Genomic DNA, 23,858 nt, shown 5'->3' with positions numbered 1-23,858 from the left:
GGGAAGATACAAAAAAAGTGGGGGGAATCTTCAAATTTGTTAAGTGGTAGACACTTCCATATTTTATTAATACAGAATTCTTGTTATATGTTGGGATTACATGGCTTTTTTCACTTCTGTATTAGAGATGGGGAAAGTATGTCTTGAACAGTTTACTTCAGCATAAATACTTTCGTACCTTTTTTTTTTCCTTTTGGAAGGTAAGAGGGTTGGATATTTACAGAATTGCTCATTGAGGACCAGGCTTTGATATTTACTTGCTCTAATGTTAGTTGGCCAATCAGAATTATCTGCATTTAACTAAAACCATCAGCATAAAGCAAGCTTACATAACCTACATTTATTTCATAGCTTAGTGATGACGTTACATAGTCAGTCAGAATCCTGATTCTGCTATTTACTAGCTAAGTGGCCACAAATAAGTTATTTAAATCCTCTCAGCCTGTTTCTATAGTTGTAAAATGAGAGTTACAGCAACACCTACCACCTAAGATTTTGAGGTTTGAAAGAGAAAATGCATGTAAAGCTTTGGGTATTGTGCATGATGTAAACACTCAAATGTTACTGAAGCCACTAAATGTTAGTTTTTTTTTAGCACACTTCAGTGGGCTTGTATCACCAGTCAAAATGATACATAGTATTTTATTTAATGGCTTTATGTAAATTGTATTTTACTAGCTATTAATAAATTAACTCCTGGAACTTTTGCCATGGTTAATTTGAAAAGTTGAAAATAAATGGAAAATCATAAAAATTCATCTGTTTTGGATTACACATAATAACCACTGTAGTGTTCAAATTTAAAATATTAATCATGGCTGGGCACGGTGGTTCATGCCTGTAATCCCAGCACTTTGGGAGGCCGAGGTGGGCGCATCACTTGAGATCAGGAGTTCAAGACCAGCCTGGCCAACATGGTGAAACCCCGTCTCTACTAAAAATATAAAAATTAGCTGGGCATGGTGGTGGGCACCTGTAATCCAAGCTAGTTGGGAGGCTGAGGCAGGAGAATTGCTTAAACCCACAAGGTGGAAGTTGCAGTGAGCTGAGATCACACTACTGCACTCCTACCTGGGCAACAGAGTAAGACTCTGTCTCAAAAAAAAAAAAGATACTAATCACATACAAACTAATGTTCTCTTTTAAATATTTCCACATTAACAGAAGAACTGAGCTTAGATAGACATAGTCCTACCTCTAAATCTTCATCTTCATCAATGTTTTGTATATTCTGGTAGGCAGCAGTGTAGACCTCTAAAGCTTTGCCGTGAAATAACATTTCGATTGTGATAAATTCAGAAAATATAGTCTAAAAAAAACCAAAGAACTGAATTTAAACAATGATTTAAATTTCTTTATGAATATAGTAACTTTATTCCTCACTATAATCTTGGTATTTTATAAAATACAGAAGTATCTGTTTTTCTATAGGGCAAATAAAGTACAAAAGATAACTGAAAGAGAAACAGTTGTGAAGACCTTTTGCTGCCAAACCTTCAAATTATACAAAGTATTTCCTTTATCACCATTCACTTCCATCTTATTTTTTATTTTAGTTAGTTCTCTTTATACTTAGTAACTGACATTTATAATAACAGAAGATCTGACTAAAATGTATGCTACTGTATACTTTTAATACCATATACTTACTAAGTATTAGAGCAGTTCAGTTATGAAGCTGGTGTTTTAGCAATTCCAACTCATGTTTAAACAGTAGAACATTTTTTCAACAGGAAGTAGGTCCCACACTATATGCTACTTGTATTCTCTAAACATAAAGGAGTTACTTGGTAGTAATGACACTCCTGCCACTGATGATAATACCATATATTTGCATAGAGTGTTCCAGTTTACAGATACTGACCTGCCCAGTGTTGCTCACAGATAAAACTCTTTAGACACAGATCTGATTCTAAGGCTATAAGGTTATAGCTCATTTAAGGTTTTTTTGCTATTGCCCACTGAACTGTGCTGTTCTTGCCAGAATCAATAATTTCCTTCACAGATAAACTGTGCAGGTAACCTCTATATAAGCATGATGGAAACTTATGACAAGGAAGATCATGAACAAAAAGTATGAGTGAAGATGTGCATGTTGATCTAAACAGGGGATGAGGTAATCAGTAGATAGGGAAAAGATGGAAACCAGGCAAGTTTTTAATAAACATGATCGTATCATCTTGTTAATTATAACAAAATAAGCAATGTAGAGAGAACTGGGCTGAATAAGAACAAGGCAGAAAATACTGAAGCATGGATTATATTAGAAGGCTAGTCAAATACACATTTCCCTTCATCCTTGCTCTCCTAAGATAACCCAGAAAAGAGTGGTCATATAGGACAGCCATATAGATAATTATCAGTGGCCTGTGATTCTTCCCTCCAGCCCCATTCTCTCCTACATGATTAGAAAAACACTTAAGGGAGCATTAAGAGGCTTTGATTGCTACTCAGTGATTTATGTCATTCTAACTGAGAGGACAGGGCCTAGGTTAAAAGAGACTTGTAACTATGATTCACAATCACCCTTATTGTCACTTCATTAAGTTAGAGAGGGCTCAGGTATACCAGGCTGGCAACTGACTGATAAACGGCCTTATGCTAAAATACAATTTTGGATTTCATATTAAAGTATCTCTACGTACCCAGGAATACTTTAGAGGAGGAATGGCTTCTGACCAGGGCTGGGACCTACTCTTAGTTGTTAGTGTCCTTATGATAGTTGCAAACCAGAAAGGAGTCAGGTTTTCTTGAGTGTGGAAACTCCTAGAGGGAAAACTGAACTAAGAGTTGATGACAAGCCAAAACACCCATTTTTTAATGCTCAAGAAGTAAACTAGTCAGGCACAATGGCATGTGCCTATAATCCCAGCTACTTGGCAGGCTGACGCAGGAGGTTCCCTTGGGTCCAGGTGCCCCAGACCAGCTTGGCAACATTTGGAGACTTCTGTCTCAACAACAACAAAGTCAACTAGCTAAATTGGACGTAGTGACTAACAGTAAAGCCTCTATCTTGTTTGATTAACAAAAGAGATCTTTAATGAAAAGGTTTTAAGAACATTTTGGCAAAGAGGAAATGACAGCTCTCCAGAGTATAGGATATTCAATAAAGGATGTCAGGAGAACTGTCTACCCATCTGAAAATTAAAGTTATATATCCATGTCATAACACTGCAAAACACAGCTGCCAGCTCAATATTTAATGTTTAAAATATTTTAAAAATCAAAATATAAGCAATACTTATATAACCTAGGGGATGAAAACCTTTCTAAGCATGACACCAAGGAAGAAACCAAAAAGAAGACAGATAGATCTGGCAATAAAAAGAAAACTTAAGAGGTGGCAAAAACACTAAGCAGTAAAATGAGAAAATACATTTGCAACATACTTTCTCTTTCATTTGAAGGGCTAATTGTCTCCATATAAATAATTTTTAGAAATTAGTAAGAAATTCCAACATCCAACAGAAATATAGGTTAAGGAAAAATATAATTTACTAAAGAAATGTATTGCTAAATACATTTAAAAAGCTCAGCAGTAATAATGCAAATGATACTGATTTTTTACCTATCGTCTTATTAAAAATACTGCAACTTATGGTGTCAACATTGTCATATAAAACAAACAAAAAACACACCAGGTGCAGTGGCTTATGCCTGTAATCCCAGCACTTTGGGAGGCCGAGGCAGGTGGATCACCTGAGGTCAGCAGTTCTAGACTACCCTGGCCAACATGGTGAAACCCCATCTACTAAAAATACAAAAATTAGCTGGGCATGGTGGTGCACGCCTGTAATCCCAGCTACTCGGGAGGCTGAGGCAGAAGAATCACTTGAATCCAGGAGGCAGAGGTTGCAGTAAGCCAAGATCATGCCACCATACTACAGCCTGTGTGACAGAGCGAGACTCCGTCTCAAAACAACAACAAAAAAACCAAACTCATCATTGTACCTGTGCTTATGCAGGGTTTAGTAGGAATGTAAACTGGTTTAACCTTTGTGGACAGAAGTTTTAAAAATATACATTAACATTAAAAGTGTATGCTCTGAAGGAGGAGCTCCACATCTGGTAATTTATCTCAAGAAAATAACTGGGCTAGCAGTTAAGGCTGCTCTTTAATGATGTGTAATGATGCAGTGACAGCTACAATTGCAAAAATAACCTAGACATTCACCAATGAGGACTGGTTAAATGAACCAGTATAACCATACTGCAGAATATCATAAAGATAACAAAAAATGATATGGATCTGTTTCTTGGCATAAATATAAATACATCCATAAGTTTTAAGAAGAGATGCTATATATACGGTGGTCCCATTAATGTATAACTGTCAGGGCTAAAAATAGTACCTTCCTCATAATGATGTTTTGAGGAATTAATGAGTTTATTCATGCAAAATGCTTAGAATGGTACCTGGCACACAGTCAATGTTTAAGAAATGTTTGTTATTGTTATTACCATGTCTCTGTATATACGCATAGGAAAAATCTGGAAGGGCAAAATAAAAAATGGTGAATATTTTTGGGTGGTAAGACTAAATTTTTCTCTATAATTTTATGGATAAGTTTTATGATTTATATTTATAATAAAAATAAAGCTATAAAAAATTATGATGTTTCTTGCTTATGTCAGCTATTTCACTACATACTGAGTTCCTATCCCCGTTTGTGACAGGAGTAACTCCTGGTTAAGTACCTTTTTTGTAATTGTGAAATTCCCTTGACATTCATCATATACTGATGACTTTTCCTAATACATGGAAACAAATGGGACTGTAATTTTTTCTCTCATTTTGTACACTAAGTTCTGTAACAGCCTATTTCAGAGAGATACTCTGCAAAGTTCCTATGAAAAGTCTATCAAAAATGTATTACTTGCTGTTTAATTCCAATACCAAAATTCAAATGGACTTATCAATTAAACTCACCTCAAACACAGTAATGCACACACAGTTATGAGCAGTGCTCACTACTGCCAATCATTTCTGCTTCCAGAGTGGTTAAAGGAGCCACAAACTCTGCCCTTATCAGAAGCAGTAGCCTGATAACAGGTAGGAATAGGAATGTTTTGTCTGTTTCTCCCCAAATTAAGAATGGTATCAATAATCTGACTTTTCCAAGTATCCTTCTCACAGAAATGTTTATGAGACATGCTAAGATCAACATGGCAATATGTGAATATTGTTATTAGAAATAAGGGGGCCAGCGAGGCATGGTAGCTCATGCCTGTAATCCCAGCACCTGGGGAGGTCGAGGTGGGAGGATTGCTTGAGCTCAGGAGTTTGAGACCAGCCTGGGCAACACAGGGAGACACCAGCTCTTAAAAAAAAAAAAAAAAAAAAAAAAAAAAAAGCTGTAATGTAACCCTTTTGACTGATCTTTGAGGCAACCTTGTAAGATTTCTACATCCCTCTTTATCATAAAAGATCCCAAATGTGGCCTTACTTGGAAAGGAAGCAATTTGACAGTAATGAGGAATGATGTGCAGAATGGAGATTGAGAACCCTAACAGACTCTGGTATTGATAATCTGGTGCTCATGTTTCTGGGAGTTTGCTAGGGTTATGGGAGTTTGCATTTAAATTGTAGGTTGTTGCAGAAAACAAAATTTGTATGTGGAAAATCTAATTTATCTCAATTTATTAAATTTATCTCAATTTAACCAATCTACTAAAAAACTATTAGAACTAATATTCAAGTTTGGCAAGATTGTAAGACGTAAGTCAGTATGCAAAAATCAACTGTCTTTCTATACATTTGTGACAAGCAATCTGAAAATGAAATTAGGAAAACAAACCCATTTACGATAGCAACAGGAAGTATAAAATAGGAAGAAGTTTAACAAAAGATGCACAATTTATATTCTGAAAACTACAAATAGTGCTTAAAGAAATTAAAGAATATTAAAATAAATGGAAAAACATCCCATGTTTATGGACAGGAAGAATTACTCTTAAGATGTCAATACTCCTGAAATTAATCTACATATGTGATACAATCCTTGTAAGAACCCAAACTGACTTCTTTGTAGAAACTGACAAACTGATTCTAAGATTCATACAGGATTGCAATAGATCCTGAATAGCCATATCAATTTTTAAAAATCTGAAGAAAGTACGAAGACTCACATTACCTGATTGAAAAGCATACCATAAAGCAGTGTTAGGACAGTGTGGTACTGGCATAAGGATAGTCACATAGATTAATGAAAAGGAACGGGAGCCCAGAAGTAAAACCACGTCAACTGATTTTCAACAAAGATGCCAAGACCATTCAATTGAGGAAAGAATAGTCTCTTCAACAAATGGTGCTGCAACAACTAGACAGTCACATGCAAAATAATGAAATTTAACCTTTACAAAATTTAACCATATATAAAAATTAATTCAAATGGATCAAAGACATATAAGAGCTGAAACTATAAAACTGTTAGAGAACATAGGAATAAATATTCATGACCTTGGATTTGGCAGTGGATTCTTAGTTATAACATCAAAGCACAAGTAAGAAGAGAGAAATTGGATTTCATCAAAATTAAAAACTTGTGCTTCAAAGACACTATCAAGAAAGTGACAAGGCAACCCACAGAATGGGAAAAACTGCAGATTATCTGATAAGGGACTTCTATCTAGAATATATAAAAATCTCTCACAACTCAGAAATAAGACAATCCAGTTAAAATAAGGGTAAAGGAGCCGGGCATGGTGGCTCACGCCTGTAATCCCAGAGCTTTGGGAGGTGGAGGTGCACAGATCACCTGAGATCAGGAGTTCACGACCAGCCTGGCCAACATGGCAAACCCCATCTCTACTAAAAATACAAAAATTAGCCAGGCGTGGCGGTGCATGCCTGTAATCCCAGCTACTTGGGAGGCTGAGGCAGGAGAATCACTTGAATCTGGGAGGTGGAGGTTGCAGTGGGCTGAGATCGCGCCACTGCACTCCAGCCTGGGCGACAGAGTGAGAATCCATCTCAAAAAAAAAAAAAAAAAAAAAACGAAAAGGAGAAAAAAAGGGTAAAGGATCTCAATAGCCATTCGTTCAAGGCAGATGACACAGATGGCCAAAAAGCATCATCAGGCAAGGCACAGTGACTCACGCCTGTAAATGCCAGCACTTTGGCAGGCTGAAGTGGGAGGATCACTTGAGACCAGGAGTTCAAAACCAGCCTAGGCAACATAGTGAGACCTTGTCTCTATTTTAAAAAAAGAAAAAAAAAGCATCACATGGAATGCAAATCAAAACTATAATGAGATGACTACTACAATGAAACTACTACTTCAAACCCACTAGGAGGGCTACAATCAAGAAGTCTGATGAATAGCAAGTACTGAGGATGCAGAGAAGTTGTAACCCTCATATACTGCTGGTGGGCAAACACAATGGTGTGTTCACTTTAGAAAATAGTCTGGCACTTCCTCAAATGCTTAAGCATAAAGTTACCAATAATCCAGCAATTCCACTTCTGGGTATATATCCAAAAGAAATGAAAATATATGTCTACATAAACACTTGTACATAAATGTTTATATTAGTATTCACAATAGCCAAAAGGTGGAAACAACTGAAATGTCCTTGAAATGAGTAAACAAAATGTGGTATATCCATACAATGGAATATTAGTTGGTCAAAAAAAGGAATGAAGTACTGACACATCCTACAACATGGATATGCCTTGAGAGCAGGCTAAGTGAAAGAAGCCAGTCATAGAAGTCAATGTATTTGATGATTCCATTCTATGAAATGTGCAGAATAGCTCGATCCATAGAGATGAAGATTAGTGGTGGTTGCTTAGGGTTGGGAAGCAGACGGGGGCAAAAGCTAAACTGTACAAGGTTGAAGTGATGACAATGTTCTAACATGGAGTGGAGAGACATATATATATATATATATCTGTGTATACACTCAAAACCAGAGTTGCACAGTGAATTATAGCTCAATGTTTTTAAAGTGTAGGTTTCTTCCTGTCTTTTTAAAATTTTCTTCTGTGACCAAGAGACTTCCTGAAATCAAGAGACTTCCCTCTTTTGGGGGCATAATAGAGAAAAGCTTAGAAGCTCTTTTCTTCTCTGTGCACCCTCCACCGTACAGCACCTTACTCCCATCTCCTGTTGCTTCAGGAAATCCCAGGTAGCAGGAATTGTAGCTGGGAATGCTGCACTCACTTTCTCTGCGGGGTTTGGTACTCTAATGCTCAGGGAATTAAAACCAGCATCCAGGCAGAACACAGAAGTGAGCCCAAAGATCAGAGTAGAGACAAATTTCCATGTGTAAATGAAAAATTTGCAGGTCTGAGGAACAGCGATGGAGCAAGGAATCAGTTCCCCATCACTAAAGAAGCCTTTACCCAACAGTGGAATCAGGCATAGCTCACAAGTCTCCATTCCCATTTTTCAGGTTAAGGTTAATTAATTATCTTAATAATTCTCCTTTCTCCCTCAGTTTAAGAGGGAATGTCAGCAATTATAAAACTTTATACCCTGACCATACTCTCCTAGCTTGGTAAAGGAATTTGTCTCGGGACAGCCCCCTGAGATGTTCTTCTGTGGGTAGCAATCTACTATTACACAGAAGAGTACAGAGCCTGTGACTAAATTGAGAAGCTCAGAAATCCTTTGAAACTATGACAGGAAATTAAAGAAAATAAAAGATGTAAATGAATACTGTTTGATGGATTTCAGAGATAAATAATATAATTAAGTGGCAGATAATGCTTATTTTATTGAAAGAATATAGCTTATGAAGGAAGATTTGTCAATAGAAGTAAAACAAATATTTAAAGCTTGTTACAGGAAAATCTTCAGTGAGCCAAAAAGAGCCTTAGATGAGTTTTAAAGTCTGTAAGATGGTCATAAGAGGTCCTTCAAGTGTTTCCACGATGGTTATCAAAAAGACCTGCTGAATTTCATGATCCCCAAGAAAGTTTCAAATCTACAAATGTGTTAGAATAAGGCAATTCTTGTGATTTTGTTGACTAAGATACCATATCATAGTAGATGCAAATTTATGTGGTTGGCTACTATTACCCTGTTTACTTATTTGATAATATGTAGTTACTACAAAGTATTAAGCTATAAAAAAATTAATGACTGTATTATAACAGAAACCACACATTAAAAAATTGGTTTATAGCTCCTATTTCTGGCTATTGTACTTTGGGTAAAATATTTATGTCTCTGCTTAATTTCTTTTTTTTTTTTTTTTTTGAGTCAGAGTCTTGCTCTGTCACCCAGGCTGGAATGCAGTGGCATGCTCTTCTTGGCTCACTGCAACCTCCACCTCCTGGGTTCAAGTGATTCTCCTGCCTCAGCCTCCCGGGTAGCTGAGATTACAGGTGCATGCCATCATGCCTAATTTTTTTATTTTTAGTAGAGATGGAGTTTCGCCATGTTGGCCAGGCTGGTCTCAAACTCCTGACCTCAACTGATCTGCCCGCCTTAGCTTCCCAAAGTGCTGGGATTACAGGTGTGAGCCACTGTGCCTGGCTGCTTAATTTCTTAATTACACCACCTCATCCTCATGGAGTTGCTGTGAAGACTGCAAGAATTTATATAAAGTGCCTGTTGTAGCGCCTGGTATATAAAAACACAATAAATGTTAGTTCCCCTTGATTAAATAGTATTTGTTATAAAAAGCTGAATATCTGGCTACTGTTTGGAAATGTTGGTCTTTTATATACCACTGTTTCCACTTAAAAAAAAAAAAACCCATGATATATTTTATTTATAATATTTTTTGCTTTTTCTGTTTTCTTTTTGTTGTTGTTGGGGGGTGGGGTGGGCAGGGTCTGGCTCTGTTGCCCAGGCTGGAACACAGGGAGTGCAGTGGCGCAGTCATGGTTCACTGCTGCTTTAACCTCCCCAGGCTCAGGTGATCCTCCTGCCTCAGCCCCCTAAGAAGCTGGGTCTACAAGCATGTGCCACCACACCTGGCTAGTTTTTTGTAGAGATGCGGTTTTTCCATGTTGCCCAGGCTCGTCCCAAACTCCTGGCCTCAACTGATCCACCTGCCTAGGCCTCCCAAAGTGCTAGGATTACAGACATGAGCCACTGTGCCCGGCCCCTTATTTACCATATTTTCTTTATAAGCAGTATTTATGGGCTAAAAAATATAGAGTAATTTAAATTTTTCATGAGTTTAAAGTAAAAAATAAGGTTAAAAATACATTTTGAACCCTAACAATTACTTTATTACCTTTATATCCTTCATTTTCTGCCTTTCAAAGTTGTTAATAGTTTCCTCCAGATGACGACTTGTTCGGCTAGCATCCATTGCAGCTCTCTGTAATTCCGTTTCTGCCTACAAAAGTATTGCCCAACCAAAGATATAAAAAAATCAAATGAGAATTCATTCAGTTGAGCTTACTGGTAAATTCTACCATTGTGCAGTACTGGCTTTTTGGCATAACAGTGTAAATGGTTAATATTGTATTTTACCATATATAATAAAATGATCTATGTAAGCACATGCAGAATAAAAAGCTTTATTTAGTGACTTGATTCACGATCTAGAAAAAAAAACCCCAAGGACAAAAACTACCCCCAAATCCTTCCCTTTCTGTCTACAAAATCATTTTTTTTTTCCAGACACCCTTGGATAACCTACTGTAAAATCATGTCCCATATTTTCTACTGCTTCCCTCTATTTCACTACCTGTGCCATTTATCAAAAATTATTTTTCTTTTGTCTCTCTCTCCGTTAGCCATTTCTCCCCTGAAAAGGACTTATGACTTAGTAAAGATTATTTCAATTCTCTCAATTACAGATTATCTCTTATTTTTGTTTTTGATAGAGTTTTGCTCGTTGCCCAGGCTAGAGTGCAGTGGCGCAATCTCGGCTCACTGCAACCTCCGCCTCCTGGATTCAAGCGATTCTTCTTACTCAACCTCCTGAGTAGCTAGGATTATAGGCGCATGCCACCATGCCCAGTTAATTTTGTGTATTTTTAGAAGAGATGGGGCACCCGCCTCAGCCTCCCAAAGTGCAGGGATTACAAGTGTAAGCCACCGTGCCCGGCCTATTATCTCTTACTCTTTATGCTTATCTCATAGGACTATTGTATGGATTACATGAAATCATCTTTGGAAAGGACTAAGGAGAGTGGCACACAGTAGAGAGACCTACAGCTATGACAAGTTCTACCACTGAGAGTTTGATCTTTAAAATGTACAACATTGAGGTATTTTGGGTTAGCAGGTATATAACCAAGACTCTTTCTACCTTGCTTGCTTCTACTTGTTCTCCAAATGCATTAAATATTCCTAACTCTATAATATCCTCATCAGGTGGAATATAATATACACTACAAAATATTTCAGCATGGGATTTCTACTTGTAGATTCTTCTTTACAAGACAACCATGTTACACTGCTTCTATTTAGTTAATGCTTATTACAAAAAAATAAATACACTAGTAACTAATGAATTAGATGGCAAGTCTAACACATTTGGACATGTACTCATATTATCTGATCTGTACCGTCCAATCAGTATGGTGGCCACTAGCCATATGGGGCTATTTTCATTAAAACTAATTAAAATTAAATAAAAAATTAAAAACTAGCTCCAAAGTTACTTTAGTTGTATTTCAAGAACTCAATAGCCATATAGAGCCAGTGGCTATAGTACTGTCAAGTGCAGAATATTTCTAATCTAATCGTGTATCTCTCTTTAAGCATCTCCTCTGCTAGAACAAAAGTTGCCCAAAAATATTTAAGATTTTTTCTTAAATGGTAACACAGAAATTTAAAAAGGCACAGCCCAATTTTCGGATTAAATTCTTCCTAATAAAGTTTTGTTTCTTGTGCTAATATTATATTTACTCAAAAGTCACATATATCATCATTTAATAATTAATCATAGAAAAAGTTTGCATTTGTTATCAAAGTTCTGTGATAAGTAATACCGTGACATTTAGCTTTTGCTTTCTTTTTCAAGAAAATGTATAAATTGAAACAAGTAAAAGGGTTTACTATAAGGATCCATTTCTTGACACACCACTTTATTACCCACCTGTGACTGAAATTTTTCATAAAGGAAAAAATACATTTCAAAGAGAGTATAACAATTCTTTCAATAAATTTATATACCCACAGAATTATATACACTTACAATTAGGTTATATATTAATTGTAACCATATATCAATTATGGTTACTTTTGTAATTAGGTTCATTCAACTACACATTTTCAAGATACTAAGTACTTAAAATTATATTCATTTATACCTCTCTGTATTTGTATATACATTTACCATATGGGCTGCAGAGTTTTTAAAAATCATACAAACTTTCAACTTATTCATAACCAGGAATCAAAAACAGTTCTCTATATTTCTGTGTTTGAGATTCTTTAAACTCCAACTTCATTACAGGAAATTCAAAGATAAAATAGAGCTCCTCTGAAGACTTACTACTATGAAAAAATCTCTAACAGTTACTTGATACGCGTTAACCTTGTGCTAGTGAGAATATTCAAGCAGACTAATTCCTAATACTGTTTATTACACATGACTGCTGCAGCTCTTTACTTGTGACTACTTCCTTTTGACTCATGTCTTTACCCTCCTCATTTACTGATATTTTCATTTTAAAATTTAGAAGGGTAAGTCGAGTTGGCTAAATCAGGAAAGCATGGGGAAACAGAAGCCATAGCTGGGCTATGTGTAGCTTCACCTTCTATCACCCTCCAGCAACTACTATTTATTTCTGAAAGTCTCAAATCCCTTTACTTGAGCATAGCAACTCACCCAAAGTAACACATCCATTTTTAGCAAAGAGAATATAGATTTCTAATATTTCTTCTTTTCACTAAAAATTCTTCAAAATTCTATAATATACCAACTTGAATAGGAAATGCTTTGGATTAAAATACTAAGATACAACTCCATGAATAAAGATATTCGTATATTAAATGGAATTAGTTAAAGAGTTTAAAATGATTTTTAAAAGGGTAAGCCAGATTGGTATTTGTCACACTGCATTACAGGAAGCTTGTTTAGAAGCCACCTGGAGTCCTACTTTGGGGGTGAGCAGGCAGAGCCCTGGAATTCTTCTTTTCCCTATCCTCTCTATCAGAGTGACTCTATCTTATCTTACATATCAAACTTAAACATATTTCTACATAGATGAATTTTAAGAGTTTATCCTGGGAAATATTCCATGATACTATGATTGAATATTTGTATATTTATATTGACTACATTTGTATGCAGATTGTCCTTCATGTTTTGGTCTCAGGTTGTCAAAATACACAAGTTGCAGATCTTACCCAGTAAGCACATTGATTCACCTGTGGCAATAACCTCTTAGGTTGTATTTATCTCCCCACCATGTGAACCCACAGACCTGCTTCATCTGTGCTCTAAGATTGTCTCCCTTCCACAGCAGTTTACAGCACAGCATCCAAGTCAGAAAAATGTTTGTCTTAGGAATAGATTCGTTTCTGTGTTTAGTGTAGACACCAGTACTCCTGATTCAATCTTGCCAACTACTCAGGATTCCAGATGTCTTCATATATCACCACCTCCCCCACTCCAGTCCACAAAGAACAAAACAAAACAAAAAATTTTGATCCCTAGCTTAATTCTTAAACACTGGTGAACCCCCCCGCCCCAACCCACAGCCTCTGCCTTGATCTCTAGTTATCAGTCATAAATTTTCCAGCATTCTCTGGTTTGTCTGACTTGCTTAAAACACAGATTCTATCATCTCCATTTGCAGATCTATGACCATCTAGATGTTTCTGTCCCAGTCTCCAGTGGGCACTCCACTCCCAGCCCTATGGCTGCCCATTTTTGTTTAGTACAAAGTTGGGCTTCTGTACCTTTGGTCCAAAGGAAGAAGGACCAAGCAATTGGTGCAGCCCCAAATCGCTGCTCAAGGGACTCCCCTCAGGAATGGAGGTGTTCTGGAACCTCAAATGCTCTCAAAGAGCCACTCCTCATGTGGTTTCTGGCTGAGCTGGGCAGTAACAACCTTAAGGAAGTAGGAAGGAGACACATAGAAGGAATGGAAAAAAGAGGCAGTAGGGATGTTAGTGCTTTTTCTTTTTTGTTTTTTTTTTTTTTGAGACAGAGTTTCACTTTGTTTTCCAGGCTGTAGTGCAGTGGTGTGATCTCAGCTCACCACAACCTCCATCTGCCGGTTCAAGCGATTCTCTTGCCTCAGCCTCCCAAGTAGCTGAGACTACAGGTACGTGCTACCATGCCTGGCTAATTTTTGTATTTTTAGTAGAGATGGCGTTTCACTATGTTGGTCAGGATGGTCTCGAACTCCTGACCTCATGATCTGCCCGCCTTGGCCTCCCAAAGTGCTGGGATTACAAGCATAAGCCAATGCGCCCGGCCAGATGGTAGTGCTTTCTACACAGTCCTGCCTATCTTAGTTGCTGGCAGTTAGGCACTATTTTGTATGCTTTTGCTTAGTAATGAACAACGCACATTGTAGTTTAAGAAATAGTCATGTTTAACAGAAGAACCTTGTTACAGTGGACAGTCGTATCTAGGTTTGTGTCCAACTTGGATCTTAATTATACTCTTAAGTTTCCCTCCTGAGGTTAACTGGCTGGAAGTCATGATTTCACATAGTTGTTTTATTTCTTTCTTTCTTTTTTTTTTTTTTTGAGACGAGTCTGGCTCTGTCGCCCAGACTGGAGTGCAGTGGCGCAATCTCGGCTCACTGCAAGCTCCGCCTCCCAGGTTCACGCCATTTTCCTGCCTTAGCCTCCAGAGTAGTTATGACTACAGGCGCCCACCACCATGCCCGGCTAATTTTTTGTATTTTTAGCAGAGACGGGGTTTCACTGTGTTAGCCAGGATGGTCTCGATCTCCTGACCTTGTGATCTGCCTGCCTCAGCCTCCCAAAGTGCTGGGATTACAGGGGTGAGCTACCACGCCTGACCCACATAATTGTTTTATTTCTAAAAGATGAAGGAAATTAAATGGGAAAATTTTCTTTCCTTTTCTCAAAACAGGGCACAGAGGACACTGATATATTAGGATTAACGATAGATCTTTAAGTTAATTGTAGAATTAATATTTAGTCATCACCATGTGAAAATAAAATTCAGAAATCTGAATTTACTCTTTATAAAAACATCTGAATTTTTTGTTTGTTCATTTGCAAAGTCTACTGTGTAAAACGATATAAGGGGATTTGAATTAGGTGGTGTAACCTCTTTAAAATTAGACAATTTCTATACTGAGAATTTCTAAATGCATTTCTTTTCAATCTTTATATTCAAATTCTCTACTCATTTAAAAGTAAAAATGCACAATTTCTATATACATTTACTTTTGTACTCCATACCTTAAACATTTTTTTAAAGACCCAAATTCAAAGGATACAATAACATGTCGATCAGATGGGTTTCGCTGACGTGTTCTTTCTAACTGAGTTAACTGCTTAGCTTCTCGATTCCTTGCTGTGAATGTTGCCTTGAGGTCATCCTGCAAATTGGCATTTTTTTGTTAGTAAAAATGTCTGACTTAAGAAAATTCACACACTCTGTTTTAAGAATGGAAGAATACTTCTTGTGTGATCCTGGTACCATTACCACAGGAATTACAAGTATTACATAATTAGTGTCTATGTATGTGAGAATGTGTTAATATTCTCTCAAAATAATGACACAATTTCAGTGCAAAACTATTAACCATAATAGATATATGTATATAAATGTGTAATTTTGATGGTGGTAGTGGTTACATGGGTATAAACATTTGTCAAAACTCAATGATCACTTAAAATGGAAGAATTTTATTGCACATAAATCAGGGGCTCCCAACTCCCAGGTCTATTAGGAACTGGGCCAGCACAGCAGGTGAGCGGGGGGCGAGCTAGTATTAAGGCCTGAGCTCTGCCTCTTGTTAGATCAGAGGCAGCATTAGATGCTCATAGGAGTGCAAACCCTATTGTGAACTAAAGAAAAATTGTCTTCCACAAAACCGGTCCCTGGTGCCAAAAAGGTTGGGGACTGCTGATGTAAATTACACTTCAATAAAGTTAGTTTTAAAAATAGAACTCTCTCACACATTTTAAAAGTCTAAATGCTATCATCTGCTTTAAACAAAAACTTATATTCATATAGTAAAGCAATTTCTGTCCATATATTTTTCATGATTATAATTGTTTTAAAGTTTCCATAATAATGTCTATGTTGTTTATGTTGCTACAGTATACTTAATAAGCTCACTAAAAATATTTCATGATTCTTAAAGAGCTAAGGGATCGTTCAGAGTAAAAAGAATGACTATATACTAGTTTGTATTTCTTTTTTTTTTTTTTGAGACAGAGTCTCGCACTGTCGCCCAGGCTGGAGTGCAGTGGCACTATCTTAGCTCACTGCAACCTCTGCCTCCCGGGTTCAAGCGATTTTCTTGCCTCAGCCTCCTGAGTAGCTGGGATTACAGGTGCACGTCACCACGCCCAGCTAATTTTTTTGTACTTTTAGTAGAGACAGGGTTCCACTATGTTGGCCAGGATGGTCTCAAACTCCTGACCTCGTGATCCGCCCTCCTTGGCCTCCCCAAGTGCTGAGATTACAGGCATGAGCCACCACTCCTGGCCACTACTTTGTATTTCTTTTTAAAAAAACAATTGGAAACCTCATACTCTTTGCCAGAGTAACTCATAGTAAGTGAGAAAATAGATTTACTTACCTGTTTCATTTTCACAATGGTCCCATAAGCTTTCAAGGGTTCAACTACTTTGGCTTCAAGTCTTTCAACCTATGGAAAATTATTAAAATTTTAAATTAGAATGCTTAACCTTTTAGCCTATAAATAAAAGGCTAATCACTAGAAATTAATAAGACTCAGAATCTAAACTCAAACACATTAAAGACTGTTAAGCTGCACAGTAATAGTAAAAGTAGAAAAGCATCTGGTAAGCAAAATGACAAGAAAATGTCTCAGGTTTCCCAGGAGCTCATCCTGGCCACATCATCATCTTAGGATTACTTTGTTACCTTACAGTAGTAGTTTAAGGGTGTTAAGACAGCTCAAATTTTAATACAGCTAACATTTTCAGTGTGTTCAGCACAGTACTGGATACTTTAGGTATATTATCTCTGAACTGTAATAGCTCAACTTTTCAGAAAAGAAAATCAAAGCTGAAAGAGCATCTTGGAAACATTTAAAGCAACATAACCTTCAAAAGCAAAAAAGCTTAGAGATCACTGTATTTGCTGCATTTTTTTTTCTGAGAAGCCATTTGTGAATTATCAAAGCCTACAGAACAAGATAAATGGTCTGAGTTGCTGAGCTGTCAAACTGTATCTCTCATCTCTGTTTCATTTAGAATTAAATAGTTTTTCTTAAACGTTATAGGTTTTTAAATCACATTTTGAGTAATTACTTCTTTTACAAGTAGCACTAGTGGAAGGCACTGAAGAGACAGATTTTTTTTTTAAGGCAAGTATTTAAATACAGCATAGGAAAAATAACTCTCTTGGACATTAAAATTTTTTCTCTCACGACAGGTGACATGTATTCAATTGCTTAAAATGAACATGTCATATTTTAATAGCAGGAAAAGGGCTTTTTAATGATACATATTTATATAATTGACAAATACACTTAATTTCATATTGATTTTTCTTTAGTTTCTGTAAACAAAATGTATATGACTGTTTCATTTTAAGATGTTAGGAAAATAAAAATCAACTTCCCATTAAGTATTCAAATATTAGAAATCCTAAAATCATGGATATTCAGGACAGTTTGGTTTACACCATTTCTTATAATCCATACTGATTATTCAGCTTAAGGATTATCTAAGTCTTTTTTCTGTTCTCCTTTTTGTTGCCTACCTTTTTGTCATTGTTCATTAGGACCTCCACCATTTGGTAAGCAAGGGAAATAAAAGGAGAACAAATGCAAATCAATTCACTTTGCTATTTGATAAATAGCATAAAGGTTTTCTACAAAGGGGCACTGAAATTATTGGCTAAAATAAGATTTTAGGATTGCCTGTGAATATAAATTATCTTTGAAACATTAAGTTCCCAGTTAGATGTAACTGAGAGTTACTTGTTTATTACAAAAGAAGTTTCATGACAAGAACTCAACATTTTTCTAAAAGTACCTCCAAACATGATTACTCTTCAAATTTGCATGGATAGCAATGATGAGTTCAATTTTTTTTATACTCATTCTATTTTTTGAAAATTGAAATTTCCATTTTAGGTTCTGATGAGAAAAGTACAAAAAAGCAACGCATTTCTAAATGGGCAACTTCTGATAAGTTCACCTATGTTGTGAAACTGAAAAGAAATACAAGTAAAAGTGCTCATTAAGTATTTAAAGGAAAAAAATGGGCTTTTAGAAAGAAAACAATCACAAGGACACCTCTCCTGCTACCCAGAGCAAAAAGTCCACACGGTGTCTCAGTATTGGTTTGCTTTCATGATATAATTCATAGCATTTTGTTGTTGTTGTTGTTGTTAGTAAACCATTGGTCAATTTTCCAATTGGATGCAGCAATGATCTCTTGCCCATTTATTAATAATTTATCCATCCACATTACCATTCCCAACATTTCCATCTCTAGTCATTCTTTAAAATGTACTTACGTGCCACATAAGACATTAAGTTATGCTTATTTTCTTCCCCCTGCATACTATTCCCACTACCCTCCAGTAAACAGCCACCCCTTGGCCAAAAGTTGGCAAATAAAGTGGGGAAATTCAAGACTTCAGGATTCCCTAAAATTTAGCTTGAAAACGGTAAAATAAAACACAGAAAGCTTCTCTTTTTTTTGAGATAGAGTCTCGCTCTGTCGCCCAGGCTGGAATGCAGTGGCGTAATCTCGGCTCACTGCGAGCTCTGCCTCCCGGGTTCATGCCATTCTCCTGCTTCAGCCTCCCAAGTAGCTGGGACTACAGGAGCCCCGCCACCTCGCCCGGCTAATTTTTTTGTAGTTTTAGTAGAGACAGGGTTTCATCGTGTTAGCCAGGATGGTCTCGATCTCCTGACCTCGTGATCTGCCCGCTTCGGCCTCCCAAAGTGCTGGGATTACAGGCGTGAGCCACCGCGCCCGGCCGAAAGCTTCTCTTTAATAGATTCACGCAGTGTTATAGACATGAAAATGTAGGTTTCAACAAGTTTGTATCCGCCTCTGCAGTTAGGTAGATTACAAGTGAAAGTTCCCACGGTTCCTTCACCCACTACTTCATGGCTCATTCATAACAATGACACTGTGATCTCACTCCATACCTCTGCTTGTCGATAATCCTGAAGTTTGGCAAACTCATTAGCAAAGTTCATCAGGCCCAGCTTTAAATGTGGGGTCTCTGTAGCAGCATACGCGTTGATTTCATTCACCAGGAGGTCGGCTTTGTCCCTCAGCCTGGCAGTTTTCCGCACATAGGCAGCGAAGATTTGGCACAGTTCTCCAAAATGCTTCTCCACATTTGAGACAGCTGTTTGCAGTTGTTTCGTTTGAGCGTTCCTAGAGAAAAAGGTGACACAAAAGGCAAAATACTCTCGTTAGAGATGAGAAGGCTTCACGTTAATGTAACATGCAAACATTCCCCAGGCATTCTGAAGCTTTGAAGGCACAAACCCACCGTCTCCCGGCGCGGACTGCTCTCCATGGGGTCCTGACCTCACTATCCGGGCAGTGTACGCACAGGAAGAGGCACAGGAAGAGGCCCAGGCCGGGTGGGCCTGGCCTTAACTGGGGAGGTGGCTGCTCTGGCTGCTCCGCGCAGCGCGGCCTGGGAGCCCGGCTGCCTCCTAGGCTTCTGCACTGCCAGCGGCAGTGTGGGGACCCGAGACCCGGAGGCGTGGGTGGGTGGCAGCCGGCCGGGCCCCGGGCTCCCCTTCGCCGTCGGCGCTCGCTGCAGCCCAGGGAATTAGGCCCCAGGCCACAGCTGGGACCGTGCAGCCTGCCGCCCAGGGTCGGAATTCGGCGCAGAGGCCCCACGGACAGAGGCTCCACTTCCCTCACCCCAGCCCTCCAGTGTGGGCGGCCCTGGGCAGCTGGGCTCGGGCTGTTACCGGTTTTCCAGGGTGCGCCTCATCATGCTGCCTCGCGCACGGCAGGGGACCTTGCGGGGGCCCAAGGACGGGGACTCCAAGGCGCCTGGGCGCGCGCTGGGGCGCAAGCAGCCGCCGGGAGCCCGAGAGCCCGCCCCTCGCGCCGCCGCGCCAGCCCGGGCGTTTCTATGGAAACGGGGCGCGCGCCCCCGCGGTCAATGCCCGAGGCAGCCTGAGCGCGGCTGGGGCTCGGAAAGCGCAAAGCAGCGAGGGACCGAGACGGGTGATGGGGCGCCCACCCCTGCAGAGCCGCGTGCGCGGTCGTCCCGCGCGTCCCTGCCAGCGAAGCGTGTGGGAAGCACCGCGGGGCTGCGGCTCCTCCATCCTCTCTAACAGCCGCGCTTACCAGACACCCAGCCTCCAGGGCTGCTCGGCTACTCCGAGCAGAGAAAAGACGCCGGTCCGCCGGGAACTAGGAGGGAGATGTGAAACCAGAGGCCCGGGGGCCGCGTCTCCGCCTGTACTACTTGTAGTCTCGTACCAGACGCGTCCACTTCGCTGTTTAATCTGAAAACGTGGGCTCTTGGGAGCTGCCCTTGGAAGGAGCGGTGCTTACTCCCTAACTTTTCATTTGTTCAGCAAATACGTATCAAGTTCCGACTTCGCGGAAGAGATTGTGTTAGACACTGAGAATAACAGACACATAATTAAGAAGCAGGGGTCCCGGACCTGAAGGGCCCTGAGCGTCGGATGAGGAGGCAACGCTTACACCGAACCTGTGCTGAGATGAATAACGAACAGTTCTGGCTCTCGGGTTTGGCCTGGGGCAACAAAAATTCAAAAAGACTAAAACCCCAAACAAACAGGAGGCTCTCCTTTGTCCTTTGAACGCCTCTGTCTCTTTGACCCTCCTGGCCTTCGCGTGTGCTGCTTTTCCCAGTAAACACTGCAAGGACTCCATTCAGACTTTATTTACTTATATGTATTTTTGAGATGGAGTCTTGCTCTGTTGCCCAGAGTGGAGTGTAGTGACGCAATCTTGGCTCACTGCAACCTCCACCTCCTGGGTTCAAGCGATTCTGCTGCCTCAGCCTCCCAAATAGCTGGGATTACAGGCGTGCACCACTATGCTGGCCTAATTTTTTGTATTTTTAGTAGATACGGGCTTGTGCCATGTTGGCCAGGCTGGTCTTGAACTCTTGGCTTCAAGTGATCTACCCCCCCCTTCACTTCCCAAAGTGCTGGGATTACACGCATGAGCCTCAATTCAGACTTTATCTGCTTCGAGAAACCTCTCTGGAATCCTCCCACACTTCGCTTTTTCAGGCAGCGTTAGGGCCTGGTCCTAACGCTTTGGGACAGGGTCCTAATACTGTCTGAAGGAGCGAAGTGCAAAGTGTTGGAATGCTGAAACAGTACACTTTGTTGATTTTGTACTGTCTCCTATACGCTAGACTTTGAGCCCTTTGAGACAGAGGAAATGTGATTTTGGTCTCGTATTCCTCGCTGCCGTGTGCTGCTGATTAAAAGTTTTTATTTTGGACAAATAGATGTCTGCCGTCCTTTGTTTTCAACTTCCCCTATTCGCTTGAGTTACAATGTGTACCTCTCTTTGCTCCTTGCGTTCACTCAGCATGTTATTGGTTGGATGCCTGGTGTGTTCCAGGTATTATGCTCGGCTTTGAGGTTGGCACAGTAACCTAAGATCGGAATAGTCTATGCTTTTAGAGAGCTCACAGTCATGTGACAGGGATAGAAGCTAATCAAACAAAGATGTGTAAAATTGCCACTGAGGTATGTGCTACTGTATCCACTTCTGCAGTGTAACAAATCACCACAAAACTTAGTGACTTTTTACAATTGTTTGGCTAGCTTGGGATTCTGAGTGGGCTGGGTGATTCTTTTACCTTGGTTCTGCTCAGGTGGGCTCTTACTCATCTTTCTGGTCAGCTGGTGGGTGGATGATCTAGGGGGCCTGACTCCTGTGTCATGGCATTGGCAGGTCGTCAGCAGGGGCCACATGTTTCTCATTGTCTAGCACATCAGTCAAGCTTCCTTCCATGCTTTCAGAGTTCCAAAATAGTGGAGCAGGACAAGTCAACTGCCCAAGTGCCTTTCAAGTCTCTGCCTGTGTTATATTTGCTGATACCCTATTGGCAGATGCAAGCCACGTGGCCTAGACTGGAGGGATCAGAGTGAGAGGGAAGTGGAAATGCTATGGATAGTGTGGTTGCTAGAGGAATTGGTGGCTACTTTTCCAGGCTACTATTAGGGGAAACTACATGGCAGCAATTGACCGTATACTTAATATAGAGCTTTAGTTTGAACTTGTCAGGGGAGGACTTCATTGAGAAAGTGACATTTGAGCTAAGATCCAAAGAATAGGAAGGAGTCAACTAGGTGAAGAGGGAGTGAAAAACAGTCCCAAGGGAAGGACAGTATGGGCAGTTTGCCGGCTTGCCTCTTCCAGCCCCATTCCCATCCCTACCCAGAATTTCGTATCTCAGAAAATGGTACTATTGTCCAGCTGATTGTTAAGTCAAAAACCTAGGAGTTACCCTTTCTTTTCTCCAGCCACATGGGCAGTTCCTATCTGTTCCATCTCCAAAATATATCCTGAATCATTCCTTCTTCATTTTTTTCTACATCCCCATAATCCAAGCTATGACCACTAGTCATCCTTACTGCAATCCTCCCTTACTAGTCTCCCCATGTCCACTGTTAAACATTGCAGTGTGAAATCAAACCTGTAAATCAGATGATGTCAACCCTCCAAAGCCTCTCAGTGTGCTTCAAATAAAAATTTAAATCCTATTCTGGCTGCTAAGGCTTTATCTCATTTCTGTTTACCCATCTACCTTCTCTTGCTGCCCCACTGTCCTATAGACACATGTCATATATATGTGTATATATATCTACACATGCACACATATATATGTGTGTATACATACACATATACACACACACACACATATATATATAAGCTTCTCTCTCTGTGTCTGTCTATAGATAAACTTATCTCAGAGTTAGTTCTGTGTTTGTATTTCTCTCTGCCTGGAATGCTCCTTCTTCAAGTCTTCACATGGATGGCCCCTTCGTATAAAATGGTGCTTAAAAAGCACCTATGAGTGGGGTTTTCTCTGATCATCAGATGATTCTATCACCCTGTTTTGTTTCCTTTGAAGCACATGTCACGTCCTGAAATTAACCTATTTATTTACATGCTATTTCTGTCTTCTCCCATCCATGTACTAACCAGGTTGGACCCCACTTAGCTTCCAAGATCAGGCATGTTCAGGTATGGCCGTAGATCTATTTCTGTCTTCTGTGACTAGAATATATTCTCCATGAAACTAGCCATGTTGTTACCTGTTCACTTTATATTCCCAGTACCACCTCAGTGCTTGACTCATAGTAGAAATTCAATAATTAGTTGAGTTTATCAAAGAATAAATACATAAATGAGTGAAAACCCCATGACAGGGAACACAGTATGTGTGAGGACATGGAAGAAAGCTGATGAGGGTGGAGTGGAGGAGGTGGCATCATGTTCTGTCTGAGATTTAGTTGGAGGGGTAGTTGGGGACCAGGTCATATAAGGCGTTTTGGCCATTCTAAGGAGTTTAGAGATTGGTTCTTGTATTAGTCAAGGTTCTTTAGAGAAACAGAACCAATAGTCTGTGTTTGTAAATATAATATGATATAATATAATAATATATAATATATTGTATAATTTTATTATACAATAAAATTACATTGTATAATATAATACACAATTACATAATATGATATATAATTATATATATATAATTACTCCATAATTACTTGAGTAATTATGGAGGCTGAGAAGTCCCCAAATAATTATGGAGGCTGAGAA

General features: G+C 39.2%; 1 protein-coding gene across 3 annotated transcripts in view; it reads right to left on the bottom strand.

Annotated features, from left to right (window-relative positions):
• Positions 1-20,163, bottom strand: part of CIBAR1 (CBY1 interacting BAR domain containing 1) — a 34,176-nt gene extending 14,013 nt beyond the window's left edge. For 2 of the 3 annotated variants that reach the window (XM_023222852.1, XM_023222850.1), the window contains exons 1-7: positions 20,003-20,163; positions 19,217-19,451; positions 16,661-16,729; positions 15,347-15,448; positions 12,013-12,018; positions 10,195-10,299; positions 1,196-1,309 (exon numbers count right to left, since the gene is read on the bottom strand). In XM_023222852.1, coding sequence (XP_023078620.1) covers positions 1,196-1,309; positions 10,195-10,299; positions 12,013-12,018; positions 15,347-15,448; positions 16,661-16,729; positions 19,217-19,451; positions 20,003-20,028 — 657 coding nt within the window. In that variant the 5' untranslated portion in view covers positions 20,029-20,163. The remainder of the gene's footprint in view (positions 1-1,195; positions 1,310-10,194; positions 10,300-12,012; positions 12,019-15,346; positions 15,449-16,660; positions 16,730-19,216; positions 19,452-20,002) is intronic. The other variant, XM_023222851.3, reaches the window with a different exon arrangement.
• Positions 20,164-23,858: the final 3,695 nt, after the last annotated feature.

The sequence above is a fragment of the Piliocolobus tephrosceles genome, chromosome 7 (genome assembly GCF_002776525.5).
Source record: "Piliocolobus tephrosceles isolate RC106 chromosome 7, ASM277652v3, whole genome shotgun sequence".
Taxonomy (NCBI): domain Eukaryota; kingdom Metazoa; phylum Chordata; class Mammalia; order Primates; family Cercopithecidae; genus Piliocolobus; species Piliocolobus tephrosceles.
The sequence above is the reverse complement of the archived record's forward strand: the minus strand, read 5'-3'. Positions and strand labels throughout refer to the sequence as shown.